The sequence below is a fragment of the Sinocyclocheilus anshuiensis genome, unplaced genomic scaffold (assembly GCF_001515605.1).
Source record: "Sinocyclocheilus anshuiensis isolate Anshui unplaced genomic scaffold, SAMN03320099.WGS_v1.1 scaffold2168, whole genome shotgun sequence".
Classification (NCBI taxonomy): domain Eukaryota; kingdom Metazoa; phylum Chordata; class Actinopteri; order Cypriniformes; family Cyprinidae; genus Sinocyclocheilus; species Sinocyclocheilus anshuiensis.
The window spans coordinates 1,071,714-1,094,610 of record NW_015546037.1 but is presented as its reverse complement, the minus strand read 5'-3'; the positions used below and the strand labels follow the sequence as shown (position 1 = coordinate 1,094,610).

Sequence of the window (22,897 nt, the reverse complement as noted above, 5' to 3'; positions counted from 1 at the left end):
TGACGTGGAGCGCATAGTTTGTGTGTGAGATCCTGTGATGATGTTCACTGTCTGGTTGAGTCTCATCCGCTGTGATCCACTACAGATCTCCAGCGGGACTCATCTTCATTGACGGGGGGCTCCTTTCCAATGGCATGCCTTCAGTTTAGGCTTGAGTCATCTGATCGCGCGGGTTGTTCGGTGCGGATGTAGGATCCAGCACAGGGCCGGTGATGGTTGTGCATGAAGCCGGAGAGAGCAACAGAGGAGCGGCTGTGATTTCTGCGCTCCTTCGGTAAAGACGCCTCCACTTCCACTACTGAACCCATCACTCTATACAGCTTATAATGCACTGCATAATCAACATTTAACACTTGATATTGCTTTATTTTTAAACTGTAAGTTAAAGTTATTGTTAACCATTTTGTTGTGTGTTTGATATATTTAATGAAGCGATTCATATATTTTAAAGATGAGTTTTTAGTAAACACATTTATTTAAAATTTTAAATATATTTCTATTGTATATTGTGTAAATATTTTTTATAAAAAATATGTATGTGTGTGTATATATATATATATATATATATATATATATATATGTGTGTGTGTGTGTGTGTGTGTATGTATATGTGTATATATATATATATATATATATATATATTTTGTACTAAACACCAATTTTTAGTAAACACATTTTATTAAAAAAATTCAGTAAATAAACTTTAGATGCATTTTCTATTCTAGTAAACAAAATGTCTGTTATATATTGTGTAGTATTGTTTGCATAACAATTATAGTAGTATTATATGCATTATATGTACTATTATGCACAAACACATGTATATGTTTATATATAAAATTGTAAAACTTAAAAGTACATCTTTAAATATTAAATATATATTGTAATACAACTTTTTAATAAACACCTTTATTTTATATTATTTTATGTATTGTTTGTGTAACTATTAAATAGATTGTATTATTATTATGATTATTATGTAAGATATATAATATAATATAATATATTATTCCCATACATTTGGGTTTAATAGTAAATTTGGTAACTTTACTATTACTCTAAAATGCGAAAAATAGTCATGATAAAGAATAGGTGTGTCCAAACGTAAGTCTTGTAGTTTGCATGTATAGTATTTGCAACACAATATGCATATTATTTATATGCTTTTTACTGCTTAATTAGAAGCTGCTTTGGCATTTCGTTGTTTAATGTAATTACAAAGAGAAGTCAGTTTTAAATTGTCACATGAGTGTGCCACAACAGTGAAATGTTGTGTAGTTTTTGAGTTTTCCGTCTATCATGTGTTTGGATTGTAATGAGTGTGTGAGTTTGTCTACAGCTGATTCCCCGTGTGTCAACTCATCAGAAAACACAACACACCCGCAACATAATCAGCTTCAGCGGGTTTGAATAAACACCTTCCAGATGAGCAGCACAAGATGCCAGCACCTGAACAACTAGGTAATGATGTGTGTTTTACAACACAGATCACACTACATGAGTTTCATGCATCTCTCTACACTAACAAAAAAGCACCACAGTACTACCATGTAAGTGTAAATTTAAACTATTTTAATAAACACCATAACTTTTTATTAAAACACAATTATTTTATTTATTATAAATATATAATAAATACATTATTTATTATTTTATTTTATTTAAAAAGTAAAAAATATTTCAGTGTGTAATATTGTTTTAATAACATTTATTATTATTATGCATTTTTATGTATATACTATGCATTTTTGTGTATGTATGGTATTTTATGTATATATAAAAATGTTTTAAAAATATTTATTGAAATGTAAAAAAAAAAAAAGTAAAATAAACATACATATATTTATATATTTTAGGTGTTGAACGACTTCTGATTTTTTAAAGTCGACTTTTGTCTGATGTTTCTCACAGATTTCTGCTCGTTCTAAATCAGATACAGATAAAGGAGCACAGTAAAGATTACATTCATATGAATGCATTAGTGAGAGCGATTACGTGTCTGAATTAATTCTACCTGGCAGCGTCTCTCTACTAATAGTGAAGCTGTAGGATTTAGTTATTAAGAAATATATGCTTGAACTTTTCAGTTTCAAAGCTATTTTGATTCTGTGTGCGTGATGTACGCGCTACTGTCTGTAGCCTATGTGTGTGCGTTACAGCGCAGCAGCGCATTAGATTAGAACTGCGATTAATTTACCTGTACAATAAGCTGTTTAAAACGTGCATTCTCCCGTTCAATTTCGAGCATCCAGTAATATAATCTCACATGTCTTGTGGAGCGCTTTCAGAGTATGCATTTATTTGTCATTTTAACTGTTTGGAAGAGGAGCGTAAAAGGGAAGTCCTTCAAAGATGTCTTATACTGTTGCACCCTCTATAGGACCAGCGACTAGTCGACGTCAAGCTTAAAGCATCGTGGCAGAGCATTGAAGTCGACTAGTGGATTAGTCGGTGCAACCCCTAATATATTTAAATTCTATAAAAGTGTTTTTTTAACACCACTTAGTTGTGAAATGTTCATTTAATTTGACCTACACCACTGCTTTCTCAGCAGAGACACTTGTGTCCTTTAAACTTTAGGGCAGCGTTACCTCTCTCTTTGGTTTGTGGTTGACCTGTTTTGATCACCAGATACATGGCCTGAAAACACAGCGTCCACATGAGGCTGAGCGGACAGACTATTTTGAGCTGCTCAGGTGTTTCTTAATGAACTGAATAAAGCACCAGGCTGCTGTTTTTAAGCAGACCTGTTTTTATTTTTTAATTAATGAGCTAGATCGATTAATTAGGCCATGCATTTAATACTGCATTAGATCTAATGCCTTTAAGCCTGTGATTTTATTTCAAATATGACATGGAGCAGACATGGAGGTGATGACCCCTCTGATGGAGGAAGCAGGAGGTGAGGAGGAGGAAGATGTAGACGTAGATGAAGACTCCGAGCACCTGCCACAAGGCATCACGTGAGTCTCACCTGGTGTCTCACATCAGGGTTTCTTTTGTAGTTTATAGGTGTTTGTTTGCAAACAACAATTTCATCTGTAACAAAAAAAATGTGTATACATAAACAGCATCATATTGTAACCTCTATCATTTCTGACATCTCTCTGATTTAATTAACAACATTAATGTGGACAAAACATCTGTTTTCTCTGTTCCTCAGGTTTACTCAAACCCTGCTGCATCTCTTAAAGGGGAATATCGGCACAGGGTTGCTTGGGCTTCCTCTAGCAGTGAAGAATGCTGGGATAGTGGTATGTAACATCTCATCTTCCTCTGTGAAAACTTATGAGTGATAAACCCAGTCTAGATCAAACAGACCCTAGCTTTTCTTCTTCTCAAAGTCCAAAACTGACCCTGAATCTGACTTACAGACTCTAAAAACCTGAAAATGCTTGAGGGGAGTAATCAATGTATTTGTTGTTCCCACAAAATACAGTTGCAGCTTTATTGCCCCTGTAATTAGATTCGTTTGTTTTGACCATCATGTCCTGATCGCCGGATACTGACTGTTTAATGGCTGGACAGGTTCACATGTGAGTTTAAAACGGGTCAGACTGGTTTACAGTCTAAACTTGTATAGTCTGTAATGTTTGCTGACAGCCCAACTGATGTTGGTTTGTAAACGTGTCAGTCCACAAACTCTATTGCCGTTATAAAGACCTCATACAGTAAGCAAAGGTTATGCTGAGAGAGAACGATAAGGCTTTATTGCTCTAGAGAAGACACTTAAAAAATGTACATTTAGTCATTTTGCTTTTGTTAATTGTATAATAAATAAAAAGAAAACAAATAGATAGAATACAAAAAGATTTGAGAAGCTAGTGTTAGTTAGTTTTTTTTTTTTTTTAAAGGGGTCATATGATGCGGTTTAAATTTTTCCTTTCTCTTCTGGTCGCTGAGGAAATACATCAACTTCGCATGTGGTTGCCGCAGGCCCGCCGGCCACGCCGTTCTCAAGCCCGCCCGCCTCTGCTCACTCTAGCCCGCCGTGTGTTATGTTGTGAAAGCGAAACTACTTTATTTGGACATCCAAAAGAGGACACGACTAGAAATCAGTGGTTAAGTTGTTTAACTTAAATGGTTTTAGCAAATGGCTGCAATATAACAAAGAGTGAAACATTTAAGGGGGTCTGAATACTTTCCGTACCCACTGTATATATATATATATATAAAAATCAAGAATGACTAAAAATGTCATAAACACGGCAGAATTACTCAAATGAAAATGAAAAATTTTTTTTGATTCAAAATATGAATAAAAATCGTAATAGTATCTCAATTATACTAAAACAACACTGACTATTAACATTGGAATTATTGGAAAGTGTTTTTATATTTAAAGTTTTAGCAAATTTTTTTTTTTGTCTACATGCGACATTGTCTATCAGTTTTTATGTCAGTTTTACTTATTTTAGTTAATCTAAGTGAAAATGAGAAATGTTGTCTTGGCAACTAAATGACAAATACGTTTATTAATAAGATTATTATTAATGTTTTTTATTTTTTCATTTATTTATTTTTTGTCATTTATTTATTTTTATGCATTTATTTGTTTATTTATTGTCAGATGAACCCCTTTGACCTAAAATACTTACTTGAAGACCCCTTATAATTTAATATTTCAATAATGTATTTGCATGATCACAGTTCTGTGATATAGGTTAATTGGGACATGCTGGGCATACAGGTTTTTATTGTTTTATAAAGTTGTTTTATGGTTCTATTTACATTTTAATGATTTAAATATGATCTTTTTATCCACTTGTGATCCACTCTTGTTTCAGTCCTATTCTTCTCTCTGCTTCCTGCCATTCTTCACTTTACCAGGATAATAGACAAAAATAACCCCCAAAATGCTAAAGTGACACAAAGCAGGTGTTCATCCAAGCCTTTAGATAAAGCATCACACAGTTCAGGTGACCAAAGGTGACTCTCAGATGATTGTGGCCCACTGGTGAAGGTTTTTTTCTTTGAAACTGTTCTGGAATTCTAAGCAGACGTTTGATCCTGTTGGTGACGGAGAACTGAAGCAAGCAAAACACACCTGCAGTGAGAGCTGAATAAAGAGACTGCATGTAGCATTCCTGATGGGTAACCTGGAAACAGAGCTCATTATCTGTTCAAATGAACATCAGAGTCTCAGATGGTTTGTAAAATGATGAAAGTCGTAGGGTTTTTGCAGTCGGCTCAAAGATTTGAAGCGTGCATATTGTGCATTCTGAACGCAGCGGTTTCTAGCGTGTGGACTTTCCTGCAGTCTGGATGTCTGTGTGTGCGTTCACACTTCTTGCGTGCATTCAAACGCGATCAAAGACCTGTCCCTCGGGTCTGACTACAGGAAGCGCAGGCTGCTGCATCAGTGTTGGAGTGAAGAGTTGTCAACTTCAGGATCATCAGTGTGCTGTCACATGTTTGCCAAGTGATGGCAGTGAGGATATATTATGGACTAGAGAGATCAATATATTGACTAGACCAATAAATTAGATGATATTTGGCTGTTTGGGGATTATTGCGTCAGGGTTATTATAAATAACTAAAACCTTAAACATTCACACCTGCTTTGTGTGAAAATAGTATTTTTGGGGATTAGTTTGGTCTGTTATCCTGGTGATATGAATGATGAATGTCAGTAGAGAGAAGTAGTAATTAGACTGAGACCTGAGTGGATGAAAAGCTAATATTGAAATAAAAATATAAATAAAACCATGAAAAAAAAGAACTTAATGTCAAGACTGCATGCCATGTGACCATTAACCAACATCACAGAACTGTGATCATGTGAATGCATTGTTCAATTATTGAAATATGAAATTCTCAGGGGTCTTTAAGTAAATATTTTAGGTCAAAGAGATTCAGCTGACTCAAAACTAATAATAAAAAAAAACGTATATCTTATAACTTATCATAGAGGAGAAACAATAATGTACAGTATGTGGAAAATAATGTGTTTTTTGAATCTTAAACCGCATAAACACATTTCATTACACCAAATTAATTAAATAATACTTTTAATTATTTAATACATTAAATAATGTTCTTTTTAGCAACATCATATGACCCCTTTAAAATGTCTAAAACACACAATTCTCTGTTTTTTCTCAAGCTCGGTCCAGTTAGTCTGCTTCTGATGGGCGTTGTGTGCGTTCACTGCATGCACATCCTGGTCAACTGCAGTCATCAGCTCAGTGAGCGGTAAGAATGCACCAATCACAGCCCACCGCCTCACTCACCACAGCCAATCACATTTCAGCTTCTGTTTTTGTTTTCTTTTTGAGTCCTGGCCTGATGTTTAAAGATGTAGTTGAAAAGAAATGTGAGGGCGAGACTTTTTTATTGATGGAGAAGTGGATTGATTTTGAAAAGCAGAACTAGGACTAGGCATAACTAAACATGGTTTCTGTGGTGAATCAGGTTTTCTGATCAGTGATTTATTTTCTCAATAAAATACTAATTTCACAGTGGAGCTGGGGTGCGGTGGCTGATGGCCATGCTTATATTTTACATATTAAGCCTTGGTGCTAACATGAGCGACCTAGGTTTGAGTTTTTTTAGTCAGGGTTGTTATAGTTAAAACTGATACTAAAATTAAAACATTTTAAAAAATGTTACTTGAATGAAAATAAACATTAACTGAAAAAAATATAAAAAAATTTATTTCAAGTAGTTGCAAAAAGCAAAATTGTCATACTAAAATAACTAAAACGAGAAGTAAAGTAAAAACTGTGTAGACATATATATACAGTGGGTACGGAAAGTATTCAGACCCCCTTAAGGAAGCGCAGGCTGCTGCATCAGTGTTGGAGTGAAGAGTTGTCAACTTCAGGATCATCAGTGTGCTGTCACATGTTTGCCAAGTGATGGCAGTGAGGATATATTATGGACTAGAGAGATCAATATATTGACTAGACCAATAAATTAGATGATATTTGGCTGTTTGGGGATTATTGCGTCAGGGTTATTATAAATAACTAAAACCTTAAACATTCACACCTGCTTTGTGTGAAAATAGTATTTTTGGGGATTAGTTTGGTCTGTTATCCTGGTGATATGAATGATGAATGTCAGTAGAGAGAAGTAGTAATTAGACTGAGACCTGAGTGGATGAAAAGCTAATATTGAAATAAAAATATAAATAAAACCATGAAAAAAAAGAACTTAATGTCAAGACTGCATGCCATGTGACCATTAACCAACATCACAGAACTGTGATCATGTGAATGCATTGTTCAATTATTGAAATATGAAATTCTCAGGGGTCTTTAAGTAAATATTTTAGGTCAAAGAGATTCAGCTGACTCAAAACTAATAATAAAAAAAAACGTATATCTTATAACTTATAGCATCATTACTCCAGTCTTCAGTGTCACGTGATCCTTCTGAAATCATTCTAATATGCTGATTTGATGCTCAAGAAACATTTCTGATTATTATCAATGTTGAAAACATTTGTGCTGCTTCATATTTTTGTGTAAACCATGATGCATTTTTTTTTTTAGGATTCTTAGAGTAATAGAAATTTATTTGAAATAGAACACTTTTGTCATATTATAAATGTCTTTTAATTGTAATTGTCACCAAAGCATTAGGGGTCAGTTTAGTCTCCAACCACATACAATATGAGTGTCAAATGTGGTGAACTTTTTTGTCCTTCCTCCTTTATTGAAGTGTTTTGACCGTATTTCTCCCTCTAGAATTATACAAAAAGCTGATTTTTTTCTGCGCTGCTTTGTTCTTGAAGAATATTTGCCTGTGTTTCTCTTTCTGTCTGTCTCTCTTTCCTCACAGGTTGAAGCGTTCCCCCCTCGGTTACAGCGACACGGTTGCAGTTGCCATGGAGATGAGTTCCTCCCAGTGCCTGAGGAGAGGTGCTCATTTTGGGAGGTGAGCTATCCCATCATGCAGTTCATTGGCATGACACCCCCCCCACATGTGCATATGTGATAGAGAGAGAGAGGGAAGGCAAGAGGGCAAATGTCTGTGCTTGAATGAATATATTCATAGACTGAGCGTGTGTAAGGCTGGCCACGGGGACTTGGGGCAAAAATGCCAATAAATTGGACAAAAATGCCCCTGCACAAACAAATTAAATATATTACGTCTGTTGCTAACAAAGTGTATATGAATAGACAGTGTCGATTGCGGCATTAAATTAAGATCTGCTGCACCGTATTTCATTTTAGACGTTTTTACAGTATTGCGCATTTTAACCAATCACACACATATCTGTTGAGCTTAGGAATGCAATGGCCAATCAGAAAAGTTGAGATGAGTCGTCGTTCTAGTGATGGAAATTTTGATTTGACCATTTCTTCATATTACATAAATACACCAGCAGGTGGCGAAAAAGAGTGTCTTATGTGTTATGTCTTAAGCCAACGAACGAATTTACTTGTTACAAAAAACTGATTTGGCTTTATTAAAATGTGTGCATAATCTACTCATTAAATAGCCTAAATAAAGTCTAAATAAGTTGTTCAGATGACCAAAGCACAAGGTTTTCTTGCATAATTAACATTTTAATTGTTTGGTCAGACATTTACACATTCATAAATCGGGGTTATGTTCTGTATGCTAAATATGAATATATAAACAAGCGTATGTGCACAGTACCTATAACTGCGCTTTGCATCCGCTTTCTGCTGATTGCTGATCGAGATTGAATCACATGCTAAATGGCCGACTGACCCGGTGACTGATTGTCGAGATTGAATCACATGCTAAATGGCCGACTGACCCGGTACACTCTCATTCATTTCGTTCACGAACGAGAAGATCTCTCTCGTTCAGACGCAAAAGAAACTCGTTCAGTGAAGGGCGTATGCGTTCACTACATTCAACAAATCACATGCTCCGTCACATCTCATACTCGAAGGCTATTGGCTCGAGGTTTAGTCATTCTTTGACAGGATGAAACAGTCCACAGAGCTACCCGGTTCACTGATCTGCGCATGCGCTGCTAATAGCACCGCGCTGCTCTGCAGGGAGGAATTTCAGTGAACGAGAAATATGAGTCAATGGATTACGTGAACAAGAACGATTCGTTCACCTAAAAGATTCGTTCATAAAGAACAATTCGTTCACGAACGTAACATCACTACATCGTTCAAACTCGTCAGTTTTGTTGAGTGCGCGCGCGTTTGCTGACTTGCGAATTCTCTCATCATAACAAAGCGCAGATGTACGTACAATGTAAGTAAGAGATTAATTTCACAGTGTATACAGCTTCAGTGATTATAACCATAGTTTTGTTTTTTTGAGAGTGCTTAAACTCGCGATAGATCAATGTTAGTGATAATGTCACTTTCTATGTATAATTTATTCGCTGTTTTAAAACCGTGGAAAGGAAACGTTATATAGCCTAATTATCAATTTCTAACATTTTTATTAAATTGTAATCACGTTAAATACAAATTCAGTCCCATTAAACTTTTTTTTTTTAGCCTACATGACATTCATGTCTGGTTCTTGCCTAAAAAGACGGGTTTATGATGTTTAATACATTTGGCTGCTTTTAGCCTTACCCTGGAGTTGGTTCACCCTCTGCCTATGAATATATTCATTAGAGAGCGGAGGGACAGGACGCTGCCTGCAGTGATCTGATGTCCCACACACAAAGAGACCTCGCGCCCGGAATCTTAAAAAGATCTGTCCTACCAGGAAATGCTGCCTCATTTTTATCTCTGTCCAAAGATAATATCATGCATACTGAAACATAAACCCCTGATGAAGATGCTACTACTACTACTATTTCTACTACTTAAAAAATGTATAATAATAATAATAATAACTATTATTATTATTGTTATTATTATATTTAAATTATATTAAATTGAATTAAAATGAACAAAAATGTAAATAAATTAACATTTTATATAGCAGAAACTTCTCTCATCATTTAGTGTTTTGAATGATAATATACTGCATACTGAAAATTAAATTCTATACTATAAGTACATTATTATACTTTACTAATACTGCATATAAAAAAAAATTTAAATATACAAAACAATTAATAAAATATAAACGTATAAGAAGAAGAATTATAATACAAATGATTATTATTAAATAATATTAAGTATTAATAGTTAACAAATAAAGCTATTTATTCTGACAATAAACAACTCACCCTCACGTGTTTACAAACCCGTAAGATTGTTTGTGAAAAAGCCTGAAATCACATCGCTATTTTTTATTTATTTATTCATTTTTTGACACTTTTTGGTGCTTTGGCATCTTTTTAAAAATCTTAATTCATGAAAAAGACCTTGATCTTTAAATGTTCTTTTAAAAATGGGTTTCGAACAACATAGGGTTGAGTAATTCATGATGGAATTTCATTATTACTTATTTAATCATTAAATATGTCAGCATTATTTATATTCTATTATAGTTTATATTAATATTTTGAATTAGCTTTTATTTTCATATTTGTTTAGATACATTAAATATATTTTATTATTTGTGTATTTTTATTTTTATAAAATTTCATTATTTTTATTTAATATTTTCTTAATTTTGTACTTAGTTTTGTACTTTTTTAAAATATTTCTAAGTAGTTTTGTTTTTATTTCAGGTATTTATTTCCATTTGACAGTTTTTAGGTTTATTTTTAATTAAAATTTTTAACTTAAATTAATAGAATTTATTATTTTAACATTTCCAGTAGTTGGAAATTTACCTTTGTAATTTAAATCTGTTTAAATTTGATCTTATTTCATCTTTATTTCAATAAAGAAAACAGTTTTTAACAGATTTAATTTTCACTCAAATCAATATCTTTTCCAGGCACTTGGTGAATTTCTTCCTGGTTTTGACCCAGCTGGGCTTCTGTAGCGTTTATTTTGTGTTCCTGGCTGAGAACATTAAACAGGTATGTGTGAGAGTAGAGCTCCAGAAGTTCATTTTCTCCATCGATGAACTGATTTTGATTATGTGACAGAGCTGGAGCCAATGAAAATGAATAGAAAGACATATTTCCAGAATGAAGACCAGCAGCTGCCAATCACAGCTATTGTTTGAATGTTACAGTCAATCAAACTCTTGAAGTCACAGCAGTGTGTGTGTGTGTGTGTGTGTGTGTGTGTTAGGTGATGGAGGGAACTCATCTGAACAGCTCTGTGGAGACTGTGCTGTTATACTCCAACAGCTCAGAGGAGGGCGCCATCTCCCCCACAGCGTCTTCTGTCGCCGTGGCTACAGGGCTGGACCTGCGGCTCTACATGGTCTTCCTCCTTCCCTTCATCATCGCTCTGACCTTCATCAGAGACCTGAGGAACATGGCTGCCCTCTCCGCCATCGCCAACCTCTGTATGGCTGTCAGCCTCGTCCTCATCTTCTCATATATACTCAACGTAAGTGTGTGTGCGTGTGTGAGAACTGCGCGATTTGAGGGAAAATTGAAGTGCGCTTTTATTTTTCCCAAATTAAAATTGTGATTGCGATTTAAAATACATTTTTTATAAAGCTCCAGGTCTGCTGTGATTATATAGCAATATGACTATAAAATAATAATAATAATAATTATTAATACTACTATTACTACTAAACAAAACTATTAAAATAATAATATTTTTATTGTATTATTTCACTGTAAAATCAAGTATTTTATAAAATTATGTACTAAATAATAATAATAACAATAATTATTATTAAACAAAATGATTAAAATAAGAGATATTATTATTGTGATATTTAACTGTAAAATTATAAATCAAGTTAATAACCAAATAAAATAATAATAATAATAATGATAATTATTACAACAATACTACAGCGAGAATAAAAGTTACACCTTCTTTCTTTGCGTGAACATTTGGGCGGCGTTATGCAAATCTTCCCACATTGTTACGTAGACATGTGGGGGCGTGTTAGAACGAGCCGTTTTAGGTAGGTGTGGCTGACTCTTAACTTTTATAAAGAATATCTCTTTGGATTTGAGACTTTAGTCTTTGCAACTTTACAGATCTTCTTTATGGACCAAGAGCTTGCAAAACTTCAAAGAGAAAGGAAAAATTGAAATCGCATCATATGACCCCTTTAAAACACAGCCTTTGTGATTTGATAATTGCACTAAGCCATATTGCACTTTTGGTTTTCTTCTGACCTTGTGTGTATGTGTGGTCTCATATATCCACTTTTGTAGTCAGGAATCTTCATTGTTCAGCCTAGGAACACGACTGATACAAGCCTTTGCATGCAAACGCTCACAAATTGCAAGAAGCCACCAAATCACATTGGAGGCATTTTTCTGTATGCATCAGATTGTCAGGGCTGTGGGCGGCTGACACTGGCTCTTTACATGCATTGTTCCTGTAACGTGTGTGTGTGTGTGTGTCTTTCATCCTCTACTATGCTACAAAGAAAGACTGCAATTATAATCCTGATGTGAAACTATATCATGCATTTTACCATCTCTGGCTGTCTGTAGGATGTGAGTGATCCCAGACGTCTGCCGTACGCCTCCACTTGGAGGAAGTTTCCCTTCTTCTTTGGAACAGCTATATTTGCCTTTGAGGGAATTGGAGTGGTGAGATGACGATTCAGCTTTTATTTATGTGATTTTGATTTGACGTTGCCTATGTAATTTTTTATTTTGATCAGTTTTTCCTTTGGTATTGAAGAAATTATGTATAATTATAACACACTAATTTGAAATTGTAGTAATATTTTAAAATATTACTGTGTTTATGATCAAATAAATGCAGTCTTGATGAGCATAATAGATTTCCCAGCCCCAAACTCTTGAACAGTATGCTTCTTGCTTTTTCTATGGTCTAATTTTTAATTTTCATAACCCTTTCCCCCCTTTTTAAATTATATGTATAAAAAAAACTACAGGTGATTGTTTAAGATTTCTTTCAAAAACATTCAACATTTCTATTGTTTTTTTCCTTTGGTATTAAATGTATTATTATTATTATTATTATCATTATTATCTTTATTTATTTATTTTTTACACTGAGTTAGTTGCAATGCAGTATGGGATTTTTTAAATTATTATAATTTTTATTTTTTTTACATTTACATTAATATATCTGGTAGATGCTTTTATCCAAAACATCTTGCATATTTTCAGTGCAATATTAAAATAAAAATAATAATAATAATATGCATTTTACATCTTTCCCCATAATAAAATTTCTATATTTTTTCCTCTGCTGGAAAGTCAGGGAAAGACAAAAGTGGATTTTTTTCTTTCTTTCACCATTAGAACAAAATTTTCTTTTAGTTCTTGAAAATGTTATTAAAGCATATTAAACTAAAGTGCTGATACTTGCAGATTCCCTGATTCATGCATTCCCTGGGAACTGAACGCATGACCTTGCCGTTGCAAGCGTCATTCTTAGCTGTTTGAGCTACAGGACGCATGATTTGTTTCTGAATTCGATCAAAGGAAGGCTTCTTAGAAGACAGCATCATCTTGCACACAAATTTTTGGACTTGGCTTTGTGCATGTGACGCCTGGAGCAAAGCTTCACCGCCTACTATTCAATCTTCTGTATTTTTCTCTCTCGCTTGCTTTGTGTAGGTTCTTCCACTGGAGAATCAAATGAGGGAACCAAAGCGATTCCCTCAAGCCCTCAACATCGGCATGGGCGTCATCATCGTCCTTTACGTGACCCTGGCGACGCTGGGATACCTCCGCTTCAGAGACGACATCAAAGGAAGCATCACGCTTAACCTTCCACATGATTCCTGGTAAATATGCCACATACTCACTTAAAAAGTCCGCCAGTCATTAGAGAGGTGATGTGAATTTCTCTGAAAGTTCAAAAGAACAGCGTTTAGTTCACATTTGAATTATAAATGCCTTTACGGTTGATTTACTTTAATGCATTCTTGCTGAATAAAAGTATAATAAAATAGTATAAATCAATACAAATAAATTGATCCACATTGAACTTTAGTGCTCATGTGGGAAAGTCGGGTTCAATTCCGGCCTGCATCATGTTCCAATATGACTCTCCAAAAGCTGAAAAATAAAAATGTAAAGTCCCATCCATCACATCTGAGTGTTACGTCAGTTCAGTTTAGTTATCGCAGCACTCTGCTATAGTGGAGTTAAATTCAGAGAACTAATATTAAACTCCTGGCTGGAGTCTTTGAAGCATCCTCTGCGTTCACTGTCAGAAACATCTCGAGTGATTGATCGCAGCTCACAGCGACTTAAGATCAAATTACAGCGAAATCAAAACCAGCTGCTTTCAAGTTCAGCTTTAACTAAAGCCTGCCATTTCCAACTCACTTTCATGGAGACTTTTATTAGCAGTTAACGTATTTCTAGATCTCATTAGCATCCTGTCAGCTGAGGACAATCTGCCACCAGAGCCAATATCTGATTCAACATCTGGGGCAAGTTCAAGCTCAAACCGGTCTGCACCGTTTTGCTACGGTTTCCGGTTTGAACGACATGTTTCCTGGAAACGGTGTGCAACGGGGTTTGAGATGCGTTTTCTCTTGTTTGGTGGCTGTGTCAAACATGTCAGCCCAATCAGCAGCAGCATGTATATAAACCACACGGTATTAAAGAGATAGCTAGCACAATGTAATTAACATCGAAATAAATTCACAAGAGCAAGTATATTGTTTGCAAGGGTGTTCAACGCATCACCGTTTCCATTTAAAAAACGTTTTGTACCGTTTTTGTCGGGGCTGAACGCAGCCCTGGTTTGTTGACATATCCAGCAGTGACGGCAGTGTGACATGCATCTGAAACTGTAAAACAACTGTTTTTTTTTTTTATTAAAATTATGCATATAGATTTTTAATGACATCTGCGAGACTGCTGTATTTTATATTTAAAAATGAATCTGGCAAACTGCAGGACTGGTTAAGTGATGAAACAGGAATAAAACAATGGAACAAAATGCTTTTTTGAATCAATTAATTGAAACAAATCAGCTCATAAGAGTCATTTGTTCATGAATCAGACTTTACTGATCATGCTGTAAGCTTGTTGTATTTAACTTTTTTTTTCATCTTGCATTAATAAACATTTATTTTATATTTATTTATACATTTTATATATATTCTGCTATTTGAGTTACTGAGTTTGGGGTCAGTTTATTTTATTTTATTTATTTTATAAATTTATACTTTTATTCTGTAAGGATGCATTTAATTGATCAGTAAAGTAAAGACATTTATAATGTTAAAAATATTTTTTATTTCAAATAAATTTAGTTCTTTTGAACTTTCTATTCATCGAAGAATCCTGAAATGCATCACGGTTTCCACAAAAATATGAAGCAGCACAACTATTTTAAACATTGATAATAATCAGAAATGTTTCTTTAGCAGCAAATCAGCACATTAGAATGATTTCTGAAGGATCATATGACACTGAAGATTGGAGTAATGATGCTGAAAATTCAGCTTTGATCACAGGAATAAAATTACATTTTAAAATATTCTCAAATAGAAAGTTATTTTAAATTAATAATATTTCATGATATTAGTTTTAATTTATTTTTAATCAAATAAATTCAACCTTAGTGAGCATAAGAGACTTCTTTTAAAACAATAAAACATTTTATGCACTCCTAACTTTTGAACATTAGCGTAATTCTTTTATTATTTGCTATCATTAAGTTTACATTTTTTTAATGGAGTTCTAAACTGGTTCTCATTTTTCCCATCTCTTGTGTTGAAATCAGCATAGTGCAAGCTAATGATTTTTCAACAAACTCTGCGTTGAGTTTCATTTGAAGTCGTGTTGAAATCCTGCATTGCATCATTGGCGTTCTTCAACCCTTAATTGCACATTCTGTGGTTTCTGACTGGATCTGTTTTCTGTTTCTCTGCAGCATTCATGTGTGTGTGTGTGTGTGTTGCAGGTCTAATCAGCTGGTGAAGGTCTTGTACTCGTTCGGTGTGTTTGTGAGTTTTGCGGTGCAGTTTTTCGTGCCGGCGGAGATTCTGGTTCCGCCCGTGTGTGAGCGCGTCAGGAAGAGCTGGAGACGGGTGGCTGATCTCAGCCTGCGAGCGCTGCTTGTCTGTCTCACCTGTGAGTGAACACACACACACACACACATGCTCTCATCCAAAAAACTGTGAACCGCCACAATAAACAGCATTTTAAGGAATCATAGTCGTGTCTTTTATGCTGAAAGCAATCCCAGAATGCATTGTCTCAAGCTCAGTGAAAACAAAAAATGGTGAATCAAAAGAAGAGAAAAGTTGTATTGCAAGCATACTGGTATTTTAATCAATAAATTCCATTTAAAAAATAGATCTGCACCATTAGTTTAGTATGTAGGCAGTTCATCTTGTTATGCTCCTTATTCATCGTCCTCTTTGTTTCCTTGCTGTTTTCTCTGCACTTCTTCCACCCACCCATCCATCCGTTTGTTCTGTTCCTTGCTTCCCTCATTTTTTCCCTATTCCTATCTTCTCATCCTAATCCTGCCTCGAGTATTCATTGGTGATGAGAGGAGAGATAGTGGAGGTTTGTTCCCCTCCCAAAATGATGGATGGATGCTGTGAACCATTGTAAACCTGAAGGCTTTTGGATTAGTTTGATATATGTTTTTTATCTTTGGAAAAATTGAGTTTGTCACTGAACCGTGAACCACACAGAGACCTAAAATATGAATATAAATATTTGTTTAACACCGTCAGTCATGCAGGTACAAGTGAAAGAGCGTTTGCTATGGAGGAAGAGATGAATGTTGCAGGAATTGTGTGCACACGCCAGAGAGTGAATGAAAAAGTGAGTGATGGTGTGTGTTTTTGTTTTAGAAACGGAGAAAAATGGAGCGAGACTGTGTGACGCAAACTGTTAAAGAGCAGGTCATATGGCATTTTAAAGTGTCCTAAAATTGTGTTGGAGTCTACAACAGGTTTAAATGCATCTAAGGTCAGAAAACATTGTCATTTTCTCAGAATATACATTTAATATTAGAGTCATTTGCCAATGATTTCTAAACGGTTTGTTCCAAGCAAGTTCGGAGCAAACCCCTCCCTTCCATAAGCCTACTCTGCTCTGATTGGTCAGCTGGCCAAGCCTGCTGTGATTGGCACAGAGAGGAGTCCTTGAGCAAGTTAGCGAGCGCTACCATTGACAAAGCACCTTTGCGTAAAACAATAATATAGTGCTCCAATCCGTTCTTATAATAATGACAGAAAATACAAAAACACTTATGCAAGCGAATTGTGCCCACAGCTAAAGTTTAGCTGCTAAACTGTGAACACTTAAAACAATAATGGTGGATACGTTAGCCGAGTGCTAACGTGACTGAGGAAGCAATAGTTTGTAAACCAAAATATGTCTACTGTAATGTTTGAAGAACGACAGACAAAAGACGCTCTGTCTTAACTTTTAATCAGAACATCTCCCGCATTAACCCTATAACTGCTGGTGCAGCAAAATAAACCGCAATTTCACAATGATTATAAAGTCTGTGTGCTACACTACATTCTTTATTATTAAACGAAGTAATTAGAACAACGGCAGTCTACATTAATCAACACATTCTTAGGAAATATTGGGTTCACTGCGAATTATCAGAACTACTTCAGTAAGACAATAATATCGTGCTTTACCGCGTCTTCTCAACATGATGTAAACACACTAACTAGCGGAAGTGTTTGTGGGCAGGTCAGACTTGCGGGCAGGCGGGGATTATTACCCAGTGACGTGTACCAGTAACAGGCAAAAGATTCGAAAATATGACGACTCGTTAAGGCGATTCAGAATCGACTCTCTCTTTTGAGAGACAATATCTTTATTTATCATGCACTTTTTTGATTAACAACTTTGCAGATTGTTTTCATTTAAGGATAGCTACATTATAAACTGCAAAAGAGATATTTTTCAAAAACCCATATGACCTGCTCTTTAAAACAGGATCTACCTGTCAGCGGTATTTTAATGTTATTTATATACTATTATAGTATTTATTAATATTTTGAATGTTTCCATTTTTATAGTTTCAGTTTTCATTTTCATTATTTATACATTCATCAAGTTATCATTCTAGCTATTCATTGTTCTGTCTGTTGATCTGTTTATTATTCCATTCATCGATCATTCCTTCATCCATTCATCCATCATTCATTCCTTCATCCATTTTCATTCTATCCATCTATTCATCATCGTTCATTCCGTTATCCATACATCCATCTACTGTTCATTCTATCAGTCTCTCCATCCATCATTCTATCCATCCATTGTTCATTCATTCGTTATCCATCCATCATTCATTCCATCTATTCTCCATCCCATTCCATTATCTCCATCTATTCACATCTGTTCATCCATAGTTCATCTCTTCATCTATTGTTCATTCTGTCAGTCTATCCATTCATCATTTATTCCATCCATCCATCCATTGTTCATTCTGTCAGTCTATCAATCCATCGTTTATTCCATCCATCCATCCATCATTCTATCCATCCATCCATTTTTCATTCATTCATCCATCCATCGTTCATTCCATCCATCCATTGTTAATAATATCCATCTATTCATCAGTCATTCACTCATTCATCCATCCATCCATCCATTGTTTATTGTCAGTCCATTCATCCATCTATCCATCCATTGTTTATTCAATCCATCATACATTTTTCATTCTGTCAGTCCGTCCATCTGTCCATCCATCCATTGTTCATTCCTTCATCCATCTATCCACTCGTCCATTCTGTCCATTCTTTATTCCTTCATCCATCCATCCATCCATTCTGTCCATCCTTTATTCCTTCATCCATCCATGCATTGTTCATTCCTTCATCCAGCCATCATCCACTCATCCATTCTGTCCATCCTTTATTCCTTCATCCATCCATGTATTGTTCATTCCTTCATCCATCCATCCATCCAGTCATCCATTCTGTCCATCCTTTATTCCTTCATCCATCCATCCATCCACTCATCCATTCTGTCCATCCTTTATTCCTTCATCCATCCATGTATTGTTCATTCCTTCATCCATCCATCCATCCACTCATCCATTCTGTCCATCCTTTATTCCTTCATCCATCCATGTATTGTTCATTCCTTCATCCATCCATCCATCCACTCATCCATTCTGTCCATCCTTTATTCCTTCATCCATCCATTGTTTATTCCTTCATCCATCTATCCACCCATCCGTTCTGTCCAACCATTGTTCATTCTATCACTCTAGCAATCTATCTAGCTTTCCTATGGTTCAAACTATTCTTTGAGCTCACTATCCATCTATCTCTTTAGTCATTCTAGCTATTTTTTATCATTCTATCCATTGTTCTAGCTATAGTTTTAGACATCATATCAGCTATTAGTCTATTATTAAAGCTATTGTTTTGGCTGTTATTAATAGTAACTATCATTCTACCATTTGTTCTAAGCACCTATTGTTCCAGGTATTGTTTTTGCTATTTATCATTGTAGCTATTTTTTAGCAACCTATCTTTCTAGCAATCTACCATTCCAGCGATTGATGTTGTAGCTATCTATCATTCTATGTAGATACAATCTTTCTTCCTTCCTTCCCTCCCCAGTGGCCCTGCTCACTATTAATTTGTCGGTCTTTTGTTCTCTCCATCTCTCTGGTCTCCTTGGACATATCACTTTCTCCGCTTATAAGATTTCTTTTATTGCATCCATGACTTTCTTTCTCTCTTTTGTCTTGACTTGTCGGTCACTGGCTGCTCCGTCTCTCTCTTCAAAGTTTCAAGTTGCAGCATGGCGACATGAAAAAACATGGACACCATTATTTAAAGAAAAGAGCTTATATTTTTAAAAGGCTGGGAAAAGTCATAAGAATAAATGCAATTTTGAAGCCCTTCATGCTTTATGAGCAAATTGCTCTTTTTCAAGGCAGTCTATAAAATCTTATCCAGCAGTCACAAACACCTGAAAAATTAATGACTTCATTAATTGTAAATGATTTTAAATTAAAATGATATCAAATTTAAATATATCACTTGTATATCAAATTAAAATTAATTAAAAAATTAAAAAATATTTAAATTCAGAAAATGTCAAATATTTTTTATTCGTATTAAAATATGGATTTTTTTTTAAATGTTATTTATCTACAAAAATTTTCATAGGTCAAAAGGTGTGCGTTTTTCTTTAATTAAATATATTTTTAGAGAGATGATTCTAATAATTATATATAATTTGTGAATACAGAGTTTAAAGATTAAAATTTTAAAATAAAGTAAAATAAAAAAATTAAATAAAAAAAATATTCATTTAATTATCTAACATTTATCTTTAAATATCACATGCATCTTGTAGGTCTGTTGGAGCATTTGATGTTGTATGTAGCTCTTCTGAGGAAGTTCTAGAAGAGGCCCGTGGAAGTGCTGTTGAACGGGGTAATGAGCTCTGAAGGTTGCGGGTCTGTGGCCCGTGTTGGTAGATAAAAAGATGAAGTTCTCATTCTGTCACTCGTTCATGCTGTCTTTTATCTCTCTCTGTGTTCTTTGTGCCTGACGTGCTTCCTCCCTCTTTCCCTGGCCCAAGGCCGTCACCCCTCTGAGTGCTGTGATAGATTAGTGGGCGTGTTGTGTGTATGGGTATACATGTGTGTGTGTGTGTGGGTGCTGTGTTTTATATAGTGTGTATGTCTTTTATGGTGTGTGTGAGTGCTGGGGCAGAGTTGAGGGACTCATTCAGTGTCTTCTCATTTATCTCTGTTTTCCTGAGGCTCTGTGAATTATTACCTGCCTGCCCTACGGAGACAGGCCCATCATGGAGCTCTCCTCTGAGGCCTGTCGCAGAGGTCCGTGATAGGGCTTATCATGCACCTGCATGCTGAGGCCCTTCGTTCCGAGACGTTCTCCAAGAAGCCTCTGGCTTTGAGGTGTTTGTTTAGGAAGTTAAGTGGTTAAGGCTCAGTGGTAACCCAAAGGTTGCTGGTTAAATCACCTCAAGGATCAAGCTATGTAATCTCAGATTGATGCACTTTTCATGGTTATTATGGTCTTATAATATATTTTAATTAATATTTTGAATTTGGTTTTATTTTTGTATTTTCCTTAGCAATTTTGTTGTGCATTTTTGTCATTTTTAATATTTTTTCAATGTCTGTATATTTTTTATTGATTGATTTAATATTATTATTATTATTATCTTGTTTTATTTTTATTTTAATACTATAACAAACTAAACAAATTTGTTCAGTTAGAAAATGTATTAAATAAAATAAGAATAAAACTAATAAAATAAAATAAGAATAATTTAACAATAAAATTACTGAAATAGAAGTTTAATAAAAAAATGTAAATACATTTAAGATTTTTTAAAAATATTTTATTTCAGTTTTAGTTAACAATAAGGCTGACTATATATTTAGATATTATGATTCTAATAATGAGAATTTATGTTTTAAATGTTTAAGAGTTTAAAATGTAAAATTAATTAATAATAAATTAATATAATAAATAATAAATATATAAAAATACAAAATAAATTGTAATCATATTGAAATTATTTATTTAATATTTATCTTTAAACTCGATAATGCTGACTTAGATTGTTTCTAAAACTATTTCATATTCTCTCTCTATGAAGTAGCAATAGTGATGCTTGCTTCATCAGTACCCATAAAACATCACATTCCTTAATTATTATTCATATTTGGTTATTTGCATTCTTGTTTGTTCATTTTTAGATTTCTATTTTGAACATGGGTCCATGTGTTGGTGTTGGTTTATCTCTCATATCATGTACCAAACTGTCAAACTATCCTGAGGGTGGCAGTAGCACACAGAGAGGAGAAACTGAAGCGTTCATGCGTGTTTGTGAGATAGTGTTCAGAATGCATGAGTGAGAGCGAGAACCCAGTGTGTGTTACATGTTACTGGTTTCGTCTGCAACAGAGAGAAGGAGAGAGAGAGAGAGACAGGGAGAAGATGTAGCTTAGAGAGCAGGTGTGTGACACTTCACACTCGAGTCTCATGAATTAAACATATGTGTACAGCCTAAGTGTGTGTGTGTGCTTTTTATAAAAGGCTGCTGGGAACGTTTACAGTCATTCCACTAAAAGCTGTATGTGTGTGTGGATATAAATTGTTGTGCCTTTGTTTTCAGCGAAAAGAGAAGGGGTTTTGTCTTCCACATCAGCAGAAAAGATGAATATTGATTTAGTCCTTCAGCCACGATCCTCTGCATACACCCGTCCACAAACCACAAAACCAATCAAGAGTTAAACACACACACATTGCAGTTCGAAACCACAGGGTTAAATTTGTGCTTTTTGCACAAACTGCTCAGAAATAACATGTCTCCATCTGCATCTTTTTTTCTTTATTATAATTAGTGTTGACCATAAATATAAAACTTGGATATGCAATATGCCTTGTAGTGCAAACAAGCAAAATTGACCAAAATTTTGGCCCTAGCAACCACTCACAACACCTCAGCAACACCATAGCAACCACCCACAATACATTAGCGACTGCATTGTAATGGTGTACTAGTGATGGGAGAAACTAAGCTTTTCGAAGCATTGAATCAATTGAACCAATTGCTTCGAAAAATGATTCCATGTTTCGAAGCACTTGAAACAGCACATGCTGACGACAACGTTGTAAAAGCATCAAGAGCTCAGACCAAACTTACAAAACAAATGTTAATTTTTAAAAATAAATAATAAATACTTAAATACTATTAAATATTAGTGCTTGTGTTGTGTTTTATTTAAGTATAATCAAACCCTTAACACACAATGAAGTAAATTAATTATTTAATTAATTAATTGATTTATGTCATTTTTTAATTAATTGTTTTCATTAGAGCTGCAAAACCAGCAGGCAAGAGTAGTGTTATCAGTCAGGAGAAGGAGGTGGATTTAATTCTATCGTAAGCTCATTTTGTTATTTTTAAGGTATGTGATTTGTTGGTTGAAAGCAGGGGCGTAGCCATCATTTCAGAAGTGAGGGGGACAGAAATGTTTTA

General features: G+C 34.6%; 1 protein-coding gene across 3 annotated transcripts in view; it reads left to right on the top strand.

The window, feature by feature from the left end:
- Positions 1-22,897, top strand: part of LOC107698870 (proton-coupled amino acid transporter 4-like) — a 27,731-nt gene continuing 4,834 nt past the window's right edge. For 2 of the 3 annotated variants that reach the window (XM_016500006.1, XM_016500004.1), the window contains exons 1-11: positions 1-274; positions 1,367-1,461; positions 2,864-2,963; positions 3,164-3,254; positions 6,107-6,195; positions 7,789-7,884; positions 10,789-10,873; positions 11,091-11,354; positions 12,431-12,529; positions 13,532-13,701; positions 15,840-16,009. In XM_016500006.1, coding sequence (XP_016355492.1) covers positions 1,440-1,461; positions 2,864-2,963; positions 3,164-3,254; positions 6,107-6,195; positions 7,789-7,884; positions 10,789-10,873; positions 11,091-11,354; positions 12,431-12,529; positions 13,532-13,701; positions 15,840-16,009 — 1,186 coding nt within the window. In that variant the 5' untranslated portion in view covers positions 1-274; positions 1,367-1,439. Of the gene's footprint in view, positions 275-1,339; positions 1,462-2,863; positions 2,964-3,163; positions 3,255-6,106; positions 6,196-7,788; positions 7,885-10,788; positions 10,874-11,090; positions 11,355-12,430; positions 12,530-13,531; positions 13,702-15,839; positions 16,010-22,897 lie in introns of all 3 variants that reach the window. The other variant, XM_016500005.1, reaches the window with a different exon arrangement.